At 35.8% G+C, this 14,633-nt stretch overlaps 1 protein-coding gene across 1 annotated transcript in view; it reads left to right on the top strand.

Annotated features, from left to right (window-relative positions):
- Positions 1-5,248: 5,248 nt before the first annotated feature.
- LOC110454163 overlaps positions 5,249-14,633 on the top strand; it is a 223,410-nt gene continuing 214,025 nt past the window's right edge. Inside the window, exons 1-4 of the mRNA XM_021503538.1 lie at positions 5,249-5,396; positions 9,905-9,961; positions 10,966-11,013; positions 11,765-11,794. Coding sequence (XP_021359213.1) covers positions 5,249-5,396; positions 9,905-9,961; positions 10,966-11,013; positions 11,765-11,794 — 283 coding nt within the window. The remainder of the gene's footprint in view (positions 5,397-9,904; positions 9,962-10,965; positions 11,014-11,764; positions 11,795-14,633) is intronic.

Raw genomic sequence — 14,633 nt, 5'->3', positions numbered from 1 at the left:
CTTAGAATATCCGTTGAGATTATTTGTTTGAAAAACTCCGGCTTGGCTTGATCACGCCGCGTGATTTGGACTAAAGAAGCTCACAAAGTTACACAATGACATCGTCAAGCTTGGCTGATTTTAGGGTAGATTGTTGAGAAGGCAGATCGTTCTTGATGTAATACCTGACCAAATATTCCATTATTTCCTTACAGCTAAGGTGTACTGCAGGGGTGGGGGGAATGTGACGTTGTGCGTTTTATTTTTTTGTTCAGTATACATGCATAAACATACTGTGTATCATAAAACGCATCACTACCCCTCAGTCACACTATCGTCTCAAAACAATAAATGTGTGTTCACCCCGTGAGTACACCTTGTTCGGTTAATCTTCATAAGTGTGATTCAAATATCTGCTATTTTATAATATCCTTTAACATTATGTTTGAGAGGTGGTACTTCATCATACTATTCTTTTCGATATGGGAGATGCAGAGGTCAAAAAGTTAAATAGTCGCAATACACGCAAAATCAATTTAGATATTCGGACGAGATGCATATCTCTTATACATGTACGAGGATACCGGAGTCCAGGGACTATATCAGGTTGACTAATGCTCCGTAGTTAAACCGTGATCACTGTTGTCCTGATACAATGGTATCGTGTGATTTATGAATGCTTCATTCATAACCACTCTACCGGAGAAGACGTTCTTTAGATAAGGATAATACAGATTTTTAAGTCTTTACAATAAAGCGAATTTATAAAGGCACTATATATGGAATGGGGTTTTAACAAAGATAATTGTATAATCTGGTGTTTTGTTGGTATTCCGTTATTATTATTTTTATTGTGCAATAATTCTTTTCTTTGAGTTAAATTCAATAGCGTGTTTGAGAAGATACATAGTTTTTATTCTTGCAGAAATAACTGTTTTCCAAGGTTATTTTTTTCCTCCATAAGTGGTGTTCAGTATTACTCATATTAAGGATATAGTCCCTAAAATTCTATACCTTTCTACTTTTTATTCTTACTTTTTAGGTTGCATGATGTTCGATATTCTTCTTTCCATTTTTGTTTTGTAATCAGAGTTTTCAATGTTGATAACCACTGTACTACAAATAAGTCTACATCAATAAAAGTACATGTAATGTGCTGCAGATATTCTCATGATCATCTCAGGTACGCATACATGCTATCAATCATATGAGGCGGTATGTTTCTTTTATCGTAATTGATTTTGATGAACATTTGATTCTTGCCATTCTTTGTGTATAATGCTTGTTATGGATAGCAATGTTCTATATCAGTGTACATTCGTGAAAATATGTTTATATTCTGTATTAGAACTTCCATTGAACATTATAATTTTCAACAAACGTTTAATGACGAGCACTGTTTTGAGCATATTGCTAGTGGAATTGAAGTTGCAATGCAAACCCAAAACTGACCCCAAGTAAAACGACCTCTGCAGGAATAACTCCAAATATGTCAACCAAGTAATTATCATAAAAATATTGTTACTAACCAGGTTTATGGGGTTATGCCACGTTAGTTTAAAACTGCCATTGAAAGAATAATTTCCCAGTGTTTTGCACAAGGAGGGTATAAGTCTTCCATTCTACAAGTCTATGGACTGAGGGATCAATCATCAGCAGAGTCAACCAACACGGAATCAGCACATCAATACAAAAAAAAGAGGCAGATACAGACCCGCATTAGTCTAATTCCCTAATACACAAGTCAGAAACAAAGTTGGAGGTCTGAAATTTAGATTAAAATGAAGTAGAACTGAAGGGTAAACTCACTATTAACGACAACACTGAATTTTGCAAGAATCTTTTCAAAAACTCCATTGGCGGTGTTCCCTTGGCGGGGGATCTGATTGCCTATGTCCTTGGTTAGATTATTCGTCCTCCACCCCAGAGTTCTGAACTATTGGTCTCGTATGGTATTCTTTCAGTTATTACTATAAACATTTAGAAAAAATATAAAACATTTAGATACTTGTAACCTTGTAGACTTATTTCCTTTGTTAAAGAACCCGTCACATGTAGGTATAGTCCGAATTATTCTGACGTTTTATCGACTTTTTTCATATCGGTCTGTCGTCGATTAACCGATAAAAGTCGATAAAACGTCAGAATAATTCGGACTAATGATGTAGGTAGTTCTTTTAAACCTGAGTATTTGATATCTAAAATGATGTATTGATATCATTTGTTTAGGACTTATGTATTTTTGAAAACAAATCCATCTGTCTTCTTGACTTACTGTTAGAAATGACTTCTTAAACTATTTCTAAGTTCACATATATTAAGGGAAACTACACAGACATAATGAGAAGTCCAACATTCTTAGGTGACCCTGATCTATACAAAGTTATTGCTGTTTCAGCAGACAGCTAATTTCTTATCAGTAGATGCTTTCCACAGACAACATATTAAGTAGCTCGAATATTTAAGTTTTGGAACATGGCTTTTTCTCCATTTTCTATAACTTCCACATTCTTTTATTGGCGGGGTTTCTGCCACTTTTGACCAGTGATGTCATGTTGGCTATATTGGATATTTATCAGATGATGGTGGGCTATTCAAATCACCCTTCGTCCGTGATCCATAGTCCGTTGGTCAGTCGTCCGTTCATCATCCGTCCTTAAACAATTATATAAATCTTGTTATCGCTATTTCTCAGATAGTACTAAATGGATTTTTCTCAAATTTGATATGAAGGTTCCACGTTGTCCCTAGCCGTGCATGTTTTATTTTTGAGACTGATCGGATAAACAAAATGGCCGATAGGAAGCCATCTTGGATTTTGTCATTGAAGGTTAGTTATTGATAAACAAAATGGCCAACAGGCGACCATCTTGGATTTTGACATTGAAGGATTTTTTTCTCTGTTTCTCTGAATAAAGAAGTACTGGAGGAATCTTCTCAAATTTGATATGTAGGTTCCCCTTGGTCTGTAGTTGAGACTAAACAATATGGCCGACAGGAAGAACTTAACAGATGTAAATTATATTGAAATGATCAGCTCTATTTCTTTCACATTAAGTACTGTACTGGTAAATATATGTGAAATGACAATTTCACTTTAAAGGTTGTCTTTTATACACAGCAGTATAAAGTTTAGATCAAAAGGTACCTCAAGGTGCATTTATTCAATGACTGTATCAAACAGATAAGAGAAAAGAAGAGAAAAGATCAAACTGATATAGAAGTAATGAAGGTGGTACAATGGTGGGCGCCAAGATCCCTCTGGGATCTAGATCTTGTTGACTTAAATAAAAATGTTAAAATCACATCTTTTGACCATGACATACAATATTTAAGAAACACTGTTGATCACATGACTGCCCCATTTTACTATGTCATATATGTGGCCATATGTTATAAATATGATATTAGACACGTGTCATTAAACCTTAAGGTGTTGCGATTGGTCAAAACCGTGGAAACATATTCCTACTGCCACTGCTATATACTGGTACTACTTGTATTAGATCACCTGAGGTTTGCTCAAGTGACCTATTGTGATTGCTTTCCGTGCGTCATCCATAGTGTGTAAACTGCATACAGTTTTGGCATCTTCTCATCAACCAATGAATGGGTTTCAACTTGGTAAGGACCATCCTTGGTGGAAGAGGATATCAAATTTCATTACCCCCAGGCCATCCGTTCTCCCTTGGGGAGGGGGTAAAGTTTAATATAGTTTATATTGGGTAATTACACTTTTGGGTATATTTTGACAATTTTCAGCAGGAAATTATTCAAACTAATTGGTTGGAATGATTATGATGCCAGATGGCAATTAGATGATAGGAATAAATAAGATCCTGCCTCATCCCCAGGGGATGGAGGGTAGGTGGGGCCAAAATGGGGAAAATGGTTAAAAGTTCAAAAATCTTCTTTATCAGACTCAGACGTTGTACAATCAAATGCTCGTCATGGATAGAAAGGTCCTGGGGTGCATTATCTAAATTGTAAATGTCATTATACCCAGGTCATCTGCTCTTCCTTTGGGGAAAGGGGAAAGTTTATTATAATTTATATAGGTAAATAACACTTTTTGGTATATTTTGACTCTAATTTCAGCAAGAAATTATTCAAACTTGGTTGGAATAGTTATAATGAAATTGAAATAAAATAGTATTAAAAAGTTAAAGACCCTGACCTAACCCATGGATTGGCCAAAGAGGAAAATTGGCTAAATGACAATATGTATAGAGGATATCTAACAGTGTCATCAGTAATACCAAATACATTTCACGAGTTCCTACCCCGGAACGTACAGCGAAACATCAAGCTAACAATACTTGATTGGATCCTTTTACCTAGTCTAGACAACCCTATGTGACAAAATATAGTCCTCTCTGCAAACATTTAATAGAATATAAAAACTCATAATTGTATTCCTTTTATAACTTGTTTTAATAAAACAATTACTTTTGTTTATATTTTAAGTAAAGTAATTCAATTATTCAAAAAAGTCCTGTCATACGAACTCAGATCACTACGCGTGTTTGATAAGTGCCGAATCTACAATGGTAGGGAGTGGGGAAATCCTGATGATAAAATATTAACACCATCTATGTAAGTTACTTATGACCGTGGTTTTCTTCTACTCTTTGACATGAGTTTTCTCTGATCAAATAGTTAAGAATTGATGACCTGCAGTCTGCTGGCTTTCATGAAAATGAACGTAAACTGTGGAATTAAACGTATAATATCTCCCCAGAGAATAATTCCTCCATGATAGGTAACAGATGATTATTCTTGGCAGTAGTATGGGCTGATGTCTCGAACTGATTTTCTCGAGGTCTGCATATCGTTAAGCTAACCAGGCTTTTACCAGATAGGCCACTTGTAAACACAAAAACTGCATTACAATGGAGGTTGTTAAGGCCCTATAACCTAAATTGATCAGAATTTAACTTTCCAAATGGACCTTTTCTGAGTGAGACACGTCAATATATGGAGTTGTTGATGTTACCAATACGAGCACAAATTACAGAGAGTCATATTTGGCAAATTTTGAATGGTTGAGTGGATGTTAAATCTCACAACCGATCTGAAATGAATCAAAGTAATTTAACATAATTTTGCTTCTTTGCAGCAGCAGCAGCAGAAAAACATCCTTAGACACCATACTCAGATGATTATAAAATTAGGTGGTATTTTTTCACCTGAACAATGGCATTCTGTTTGTAATCAAGTTGAAATGATGGAATATGTGTCGACCAGGGATATGGGTTATATAAAAAGCATGGCGGACCTGTGTAAAGCCTTGATGAGGAATGGAATCATTAAACATGGGGAATACAGTGATCTACGTGAAATTCTTGTTACTTGCGATGTTGAGGCAGGAGTAATCATTGATGATTTCAAAGAAAGAATACATCAGGAATGGGAAGGTAATTATGCATGCATCTCTTGACTTATTAAGAATTACATTCATGAAATAAAATTTACAGATTGTCCAGTTTCTTGATGGATATTTTCTGATTTACTTTCCAGAAGAGTTTACTTCTATTCAAAACAATGCTGGTCACCACTTGTTTTTATTTGAAGCATTCTGATCCATCATATATATATATTCTTAACTTTGGGTTGAAACAAATATTTTTAGAAGACCGACATTGAAATGAATCGTGTTGAGAAATAATGTGATTTGGTTTTAATACTTTTAAACCATAGTCTTCAATCTATCCTTAGAAATTAGTTATAGAAATGGCAGAAAAATTGAGGGGGAAATATTATGTCAATCATTATAGAATCAGTTTGCACTAGGACACTGGACCTTATACACTGGCTAAGTGTTCTGTCCATTTCCACTATATTATAGTAGGAAGGTTTTCACTAGGACACTGGACCTTATACACTGGCTTAGTGTTCTGTCCATTTCCACTATATTATAGTAGTAGGGTTCTCACGAGGACACTGGACTTTATACACTGGCTAAGTGTTCTGTCCATTTCCACTATATTCTAGTAGTAAGGTTTTCACTAGGATACTGGACCTTATACCCTGGCTAAGTGTTCTGTCCATTTCCACTATATTATAGTAGTAAGGTTCACACTAGGACACTGGACCTTATACACTGGCTAAGTGTCCAGTCCATTTCCACTATATTATAGTAGTAAGGTTTGCACTAGGATACTGGACCTTATACACTGGCTAAGTGTTGTGTCCATTTCCACTATATTATAGTAGTAAGGTTTCACTAGGACACTGGACCTTATACACTGGCTAAGCGTTCTGTCCATTTCCACTATATTATAGTAGTAAGGTTCACACTAGGACACTGGACCTTATACACTGGCTAAGCGTTCTGTCCATTTCCACTATATTATAGTAGTAAGGATTTCACTAGGATACTGGACCTTATACACTGGCTAAGTGTTGTGTCCATTTCCACTATATTATAGTAGTAAGGTTCTCGCTAGGACACTGGACCTTATACACTGGCTAAGTGTCCAGTCCATTTCCACTATATTATAGTAGTAAGGTTTGCACTAGGATACTGGACCTTATACACTGGCTAAGTGTTGTGTCCATTTCCACTATATTATAGTAGTAAGGTTCTCGCTAGGACACTGGACCTTATACACTGGCTAAGTGTCCAGTCCATTTCCACTATATTATAGTAGTAAGGTTTTCACAAGGATACTGGACCTTATACACTGGCTAAGTGTGCTGTCCATTTCCACTATATTATAGTAGTAAGGTTTTCACAAGGATACTGGACCTTATACACTGGCTAAGTGTGCTGTCCATTTCCACTATATTATAGTAGTAAGGTTTTCACAAGGATACTGGACCTTATACACTGGCTAAGTGTGCTGTCCATTTCCACTATATTATAGTAGTAAGGTTTGCACTAGGATACTGGACCTTATACACTGGCTAAGTGTTCTTTCCATTTCCACTGTATTATAGTAGTAAGGTTTTCATTAGGACAATGGACCTTATACACTGGCTTAGTGTTCTGTCCATTTCCACTATAATATAGTAGTAGGGTTCTCACTAGGACACTGGACTTTATACACTGTCTAAGTGTTCTGTCCATTTCCACTGTATTATAGTAGTAAGGTTTTCATTAGGACAATGGACCTTATACACTGGCTTAGTGTTCTGTCCATTTCCACTATATTATAGTAGTAGGGTTCTCACTAGGACACTGGACTTTATACACTGGCTAAGTGTTCTGTCCATTTCCACTCTATAATAGTAGTAAGGTTCTCACTAGGACACTGGACCTTATACCCTGGCTAAGTGTTCTGTCCATTTCCACTATATTATAGTAGTAGGGTTCTCACTAGGACACTGGACCTTATACCCTGGCTAATTGTTCTGTCCATTTCCACTATATTATAGTAGTAAGGTTTGCACTAGGATACTAGACCTTATACACTGGCTAAGTGTTCTGTCCATTTCCTCTATATTATAGTAGTAAGGTTTTCACTAGGATACTGAACCTTATACACTGGCTAAGTGTTCTGTCCATTTCCTCTATATTATAGTAGTAAGGTTTTCACTAGGGTACTGGACCTTATACCCTGGCTTAGTGTTCTGTCCATTTCCACTATAATATAGTAGTAGGGTTCTCACTAGGACACTGGACTTTATACACTGTCTAAGTGTTCTGTCCATTTCCACTCTATAATAGTAGTAAGGTCCTCCCTAGGACACTGGACCTTATACCCTGGCTAAGTGTTCTGTCCACTTCCACTATATTATAGTAGTAAGGTTTCACTAGGACACTGGACCTTATACACTGGCTTAGTGTTCTGTCCATTTCCACTATAATATAGTAGTAGGGTTCTCACGAGGACACTGGACTTTATACACTGGCTAAGTGTTTTGTCCATTTCCACTCTATAATAGTAGTAAGGTTCTCACTAGGACACTGGACCTTATATCCTGGCTAAGTGTTCTGTCCATTTCCACTCTATTATAGTAGTAAGGTTCTCACTAGGACACTGGACCTTATATACTGGCTAAGTGTTCTGTCCATTTCCACTGTAGTATAGTAGTAAGGTTTTCACTAGGACACTGGACTTTATACACTGGCTAAGTGTTTTGTCCATTTCCACTCTATAATAGTAGTAAGGTCCTCCCTAGGACACTGGACCTTATACCCTGGCTAATTGTTCTGTCCATTTCCACTATATTATAGTAGTAAGGTTTTTACTAGGACACTGGACCTTATACACTGGCTAAGGGTTCTGTCCATTTCCACTATATTATAGTAGTAAGGTTTCACTATGACACTGGACCTTATACACTGGCTAAGTGTTCGTTCCATTTCCACTGTATTATAGTAGTAAGGTTTTCACTAGGACACTGGACTTTATACACTGGCTAAGTGTTCTGTCCATTTCCACTGTAGTATAGTAGTAAGGTTTTCACTAGGACACTGGACCTTATACACTGGATAAGTGTTCCTTTCCATTTCCACTGTATTATAGTAGTTGGGTTTTAACATATCCTTTGTATGCCTGTCTGTGTTAGGGATGACCAAGTCTGGTGATAAACTGTCAACATCTTAAGGATTCCTGTCACACTGTAGAAGAAAACAGTGTAGTGATTCGTACACACAGTAAGCTCCCTTTATTTTTGTTTTGAATATGACAGTATTACAAGGCAAGGGTACTTCTGTCATACTTGCCAACTCTCTCTATTTAGGAGGAAGACTCAAGGTTTTGGACCCTTACATTAAGGTTTTAAACCAGTGAATTTGCTGAACTGTTCCTATATTCTAAGATCTAATTATTTCATTTCAAGAACAACTCAAAATATGTCATTTAAAGGGTTATTTTATCTCTAGGTGATGTATACAAAACATATTTATGTTTTAATTATGTCTCTCTCCCCTTCGCATGAAGGGAGATATTGTATTAGTACTGGTTATTTCAATCGCAACTTGCTATATTTTTATATCTTGGGAAGTAGGAGTGTTGCATTCTAAAATCGAATCTGGTGCCCCACTATATAAAGAGATATATATGGCCCTATGTTGATTTTTTATACCAACGTTTGTCTGCAGCATAAGTTCCATGTTATTTGTCCCCTACCGAGGGGACTAGGTTTCCTCACCGTCATCCTGTGTACGTACGTACGTAACACCAATGTTTTTCAGCGCTATAGTGGCTTCATTCCTCCAGGGATTTTTATCAAAATTCACACAATTAAAAAGGACCATAATATCTCGGAAGAGTTCGAGTTTCAGGGTTGTCGGCTCAAGGTCAAGGTCACCGTTACTATTTTTAGAAAATCGTTGTCAGCCCTCTAGCGGCTTCATTCCTTGAGGGGTTTTGATCAAACCTCACACAATTACAAAGGACCATAATATCTCGGACAAGTAAGAATTTCAGGGTTTTTGGGTCAAGGTCACCGTTACTATTTTTAGAAAATTCATTGACAGCACTCTAGCGGCTTCATTCCATCAGGGATTTTGATAAAACTTCACACAATTATAAAGGACAATAATATCTCGAACAGTTTCGAGTTTCAGGGTTGTAGAGTTGAGGTCAAGACCGGCAACCGTTACTATTAATACAAAATCCTGGACAATGCAAATTTCAAGTTTGAACATGCATATAGTGTTGACCATGTCCGTCCCGTCCCGTATATAACCCCCAAAATAGTCCTGGTTAGTCCTTGATAAGTTGACAAAATCAAAATTTATATTCATGAATTGAAAATAGAAGCCTTTTTTCAAATGGATAATTTCTAATATTTTATGGGTAATAAAAAACCAACTGTATTCCTTGTATGTCAATGAAAAGTTAGAAACCAGCACTTCAGTCTAGTTTTGTAATAAGCTTGGACTTAATACAAGTAGATCTTTGCTATATCTATATATATAGTTTATATTAAGTGAAACTCAAGTTAAGGACACATTTAAATTTACTTACAGGTCCATCACCAGCCAAGCAACCAATGCCAGGAGATCCAGGCCAGCAACAGTCTACAGGTTTGTGATCAGTATATGTTCAGTAGGAAGTAAACATGTCAAGTTTGGTCAAGTGAATACTATATTTGTAGAGGTGTACATATACACACAAGTATAAGAACATATTGTCAGTGAGGCCCATCCATTAACAGGACTACGTAACTGTGGAACCATTACGATCACAGAAAGAACAGGAGTTCATCAGGTCACGCTTTATGCCATCATCATACATCATTCCACCATTGAATTGTGTTTTTATGATTATTTAGGTATGCTACGCCCACCATGCTAAACTGCTCAATTTGTTTTTTGTCTGGTTTGGGGTTCATCAGTTAGGCAGTCCATCATTCCTTATCTAAACAATTGCTGCTGTCTGTCTGGTTACTATAAGAGTGTTCTGATCAAGTTCCATAACAACAATTATCTGAAGAACAAAAAGTACCTGAACCATCATATTTGGATATGTTATGTAAACAGGTAGTGTAAACCTTGATATGGATTATTTCCTTGGTCCATAGTTGTGCATGCTTCAATTAAAGATGGATCAGAAAATCTAAAATAGAATTTAAGCTCCTCAAAGTTCGTGTTGCAGTATGATTTGCACAACTTCCTTGTTACCTCAGTACCAATATTTGTAGAGAAAAGAAATAAAACCTACATACCAGCAACACTCCATGATTTTTGTGCCACGATCCCTCTGGGATCTCATGTGTTCTGTTACTTTCATCATGTTGTCATCAACATCAAATAATTAGAGTCAACTCGCTCCACTGTAAACTTATATGAGTGATTGATTGATTGATTGATTTTACGTCCGCTTCACTACCCAGTAGTTCGGTTATCCAACGGACTAAAATTATAGACATGGAACCAATGTTCTATCAGTCCAGGTATAAGCATGAGTTATATGTGTATGGTGGATGAAACTTCGTTAAACCTGTATTGGAAATAAATTGATAAACTTACTATAATCAGAATTGGAATGATTTGGATAGTTAATATACCTGTTTTTCATCTATTTCCAGGTCCGGCTGCCATGATTGTTACAACAGCAGACACAAGCCAAGCCAAAAGTAAGTTTGACAGCTGCAGTGTTATCCACAGGACTTTATAGCCAGACATACCATCTGGTAATATTTTACTAGCAGTTTTTTTTCTGAATTTGAATGAAGAAACTAAGTACAGTGGATATTTTGAAAAGATATACAGTCAGACAAAGTGCCAGAAAGCCAGTATCTCCACCTTATTGTCAATATATAGGAATACTTGGATAGTCCAGCTACTTTTGTCTTTGGTCTTAAGTGACTGGATAGCCAAGTAGCTTCATTATTAAACATGGAGATATTTTCCCCTTTTAATTAATTTTGATTCCAGTTAAACAGATAATCAGGTGATACAACATGGTTATTTTGACATAACATTGATATAAGGTGTTTGTTAGCTGTTTTGTATATAAATTGTGTCTTTTTTGAATTTTTCATTTCACCATGAATTATGATATATTTATATGCTGACTTATACAAATGATGCAGGGGAGAACTGATATAGGCATAGCCTGAGTTTCGATCCAATTCATACAACATCATGAATAAAATGTGTTGAAATAAAATGAGTCAGAAGACAAGTACCTGTACTAGTTCTGTCATGTATACATGTAATGATATCTACTAGTGTACTATTATGATCTATAGTTTGGTAACCGACTTGTTATAGGTTCAGGTCACTATGTAAGATTTAAGTAGTAAGAAAATTTATCTGGAATAAATCATCTGTTTATAATTCAAATTGTGTCCTACCTATTTAATGTAAACCTCTTATTTACAGAAATCCATCCTGACTTAGAACCCATGATAGGTGAGTCTTATCTACTGGATTGGACATGGTTAGAGAAGAAACGCAGCAGATTTCCTTAAAACTTGGACCAGAACAACATACACCATCTAAAGATATATGAAAGAAGTTGTATAGTTCTATTTGAACAAGAATATTGGTTTGCAAAAGTTTGCTAACCAGATTTATTTACAATCTGAATTATTAATTTCTTATATTCCCACACACTTTGATGTAGGATCTGACAATATGTTCATAACAGGTCATGTTCTGGTGAATGTTATTGCAGCCAATCATTGAAATGCCCTCCAAATAGTCTCAATATTTCAATTACATGTTATTAAACATGACTTCTGTATTGAACGTCACCGGGTCATGACCCCTTGCCACGTCATCATATCTTACATCATAAATATTGTAGAGGAACAAAATTAAATCAGATTGGAATTATAAGCTTCATATGTAGTCGTCTCTGTCTTCAATCAATTTTCGCTTTAAATGACATCTCTTAAACTGATAAGCAGAATTCAACAAAATTCTCAAATCCTTACGCCAAAGGAATCAAAACATTTATAGATAAAGGGGTCCCTTTTCCCCCACAGGGTGCTGGGGGCTGATTTGGATTAAGTGACATCTCCCAAACTAATGGGCAAGATTTAACAAAATTGTTTTGTAGCATTTCCCCCCACTGGGTGCTGGGTGCTGATTTGCATTAAGTAACATCACCCCAACTAATGGGCAAGGTTTAACAAAATTGTTTTCGTAGCATCTTTAGCCTGTGGGGATCAAACTTTACACAAATTAAGAGCTGATTCTTTGGGTTTGATAGTTAGGATCAAAAGAGGTTGAATTGGAAGTTTAACTTTAAATGACATCTCTTCCAAAATTACATGGCAGGTTTGTAGCCAATTGCTGTGGTAGTATCCTTTACCAATGGGGATCAAAATTTACGCAAATGAATTAAATTAATATGAAGGGCTGACCCTCTTAGGCACTCTCTTTCCAAAGTGTCGGCCAGATTTCAACTAGATTTCCAAAATAGCCAGGAGAGGGATTCAAGGCCCCAATGCCTCTTGTTCTGTAACAACTATAAGTTACATCATTCATGATTGTGATGTCTCCGCAAGATATTGAACATCGGATCACTGGCTTACTAGTCTGACCTCTACCTATTGGGCTAAAAGGTCTCATAGCTCATTTGATAGAACACAAGACAAGTAAAACAGAGGTCCAGGGTTTGATCCCTAGCAGAGACATTAGAAATAACTACTTCTTTAAGGATAAACAAGCCAAGACTTAGTTAAACATATTATTGGTACATAAATGAATAAACATTGATTTAGAAAGAATTTCAATTGATTAACACTATTTGACTGCTAAAAATACCACATTTTGTGACGTCATACTAAACGTATTTGTGACGTCATGATTCATTGTGATTTTGAAAGGCCTGGAAACTGATTTTTGCTTACATAATGTTTTGTGAAAATGAAGTTTCTAAATTTGTGTTGATTGGTTAGCATAACCGGTTACATATTTTTCCTATGATTGGTAAAATATCAGTCGATATATTTTATGATACTATAATTAATTTGTTCATTCAACTCCTCCTTTACAAATGATTCCCTATAATATTCTGTATTTGAAAGTAAAATGAAAACAAATCTTACAGATTAAAGTTATATAAGTTTCATTCTTTATTCTTTCACACAATTAAAACTTCTCACCCTATATTTTCTATTGTATTTTTTTCCATGCAGAAACAGCCAAAGCAAGAATTAAAAAAGAAAAAGAGAAAAAATTCTACCACACCAAAGGTTTCTGTGATGCTAAAGAAAAGCTCCAGACGAACAGGGTTGTTGTCATCAAGGGAAACACGGGAGACGGTAAAACAGCAATCGCCGTTCAACTCCTTCATTGGCTGAGTCAGGAGCATGGAGCTGGACAACCCCTTCAAATTCACGAGCTTAAAAAATCAGATTTATTGACTCCAAACTCGAAATTGATCACTTTTATTAATGATATTTTTGGTGAGAAAGATGTATGTAAAAAGGATGTACAAGAGTGGAACAAAAGAATCTCAGATGTAGAAACACGTTTTTGTAGATGAACAAACCCACACCAAATATCTCATCATTACTATTCGTAATGAAGTATTCAATTTTAACCAAAGATAACATTATTGATCTGAGTTAACATTCATACAAACTTGCAGAAGAAAAAAAAGAACTTTTAGAGCTGTATAAGCCAAAAAACGTTTCATGGACAGACAAAGAAAAAACACAAATTTCAACTTATGCACCAAACATTGGATTCCCACAATGTTGCCAGCTTTTCTACAATTCTGAAGAATTGCAGAAAGAACGAGTTAATTCTTTTGAAAATCCCTTTCATTTCTTGAATGAAGCATTGTCAAAATTACAAGAATGTTCTGCCCTTTTGTATCTCTTCCTCAATGATGGAATGATAAGAGTAAAAGATCTTGATCCAAACAGTAAAACAGTCGATGAAAAGTTGCTGGAAGAAGCTTTTGAAATCAATTTGATTGATGGTGAATATGACAGTACAAAATTGACATATAAGAAAAAAGTAGGATTTGTAAAAGAAAATTTGGAAAAGTTGTTAGGATTTTTAGTAGTGAAGGAGAAACATTAATCTAGTGAGGATGTGTACAGATTTAATCATGATTCTATTTATGTTGCTGTGGCATGTTTGTATGGAAAAGTCACACCGATTGGCTACATACAGAATTGTCCCAGAAATTCCCTCAGTTATCTTACAACCTCAGAGACAGCTACAAACATGATTGTCATATCATCTGATCATTATACAGATATGTGTGAGCGTCTACTCCGAGAGTTTG

This window comes from Mizuhopecten yessoensis, unplaced genomic scaffold (assembly GCF_002113885.1).
Source record: "Mizuhopecten yessoensis strain PY_sf001 unplaced genomic scaffold, ASM211388v2 scaffold7713, whole genome shotgun sequence".
NCBI classification, from domain to species: Eukaryota; Metazoa; Mollusca; class Bivalvia; order Pectinida; family Pectinidae; genus Mizuhopecten; species Mizuhopecten yessoensis.
The sequence above is the reverse complement of the archived record's forward strand: the minus strand, read 5'-3'. Positions and strand labels throughout refer to the sequence as shown.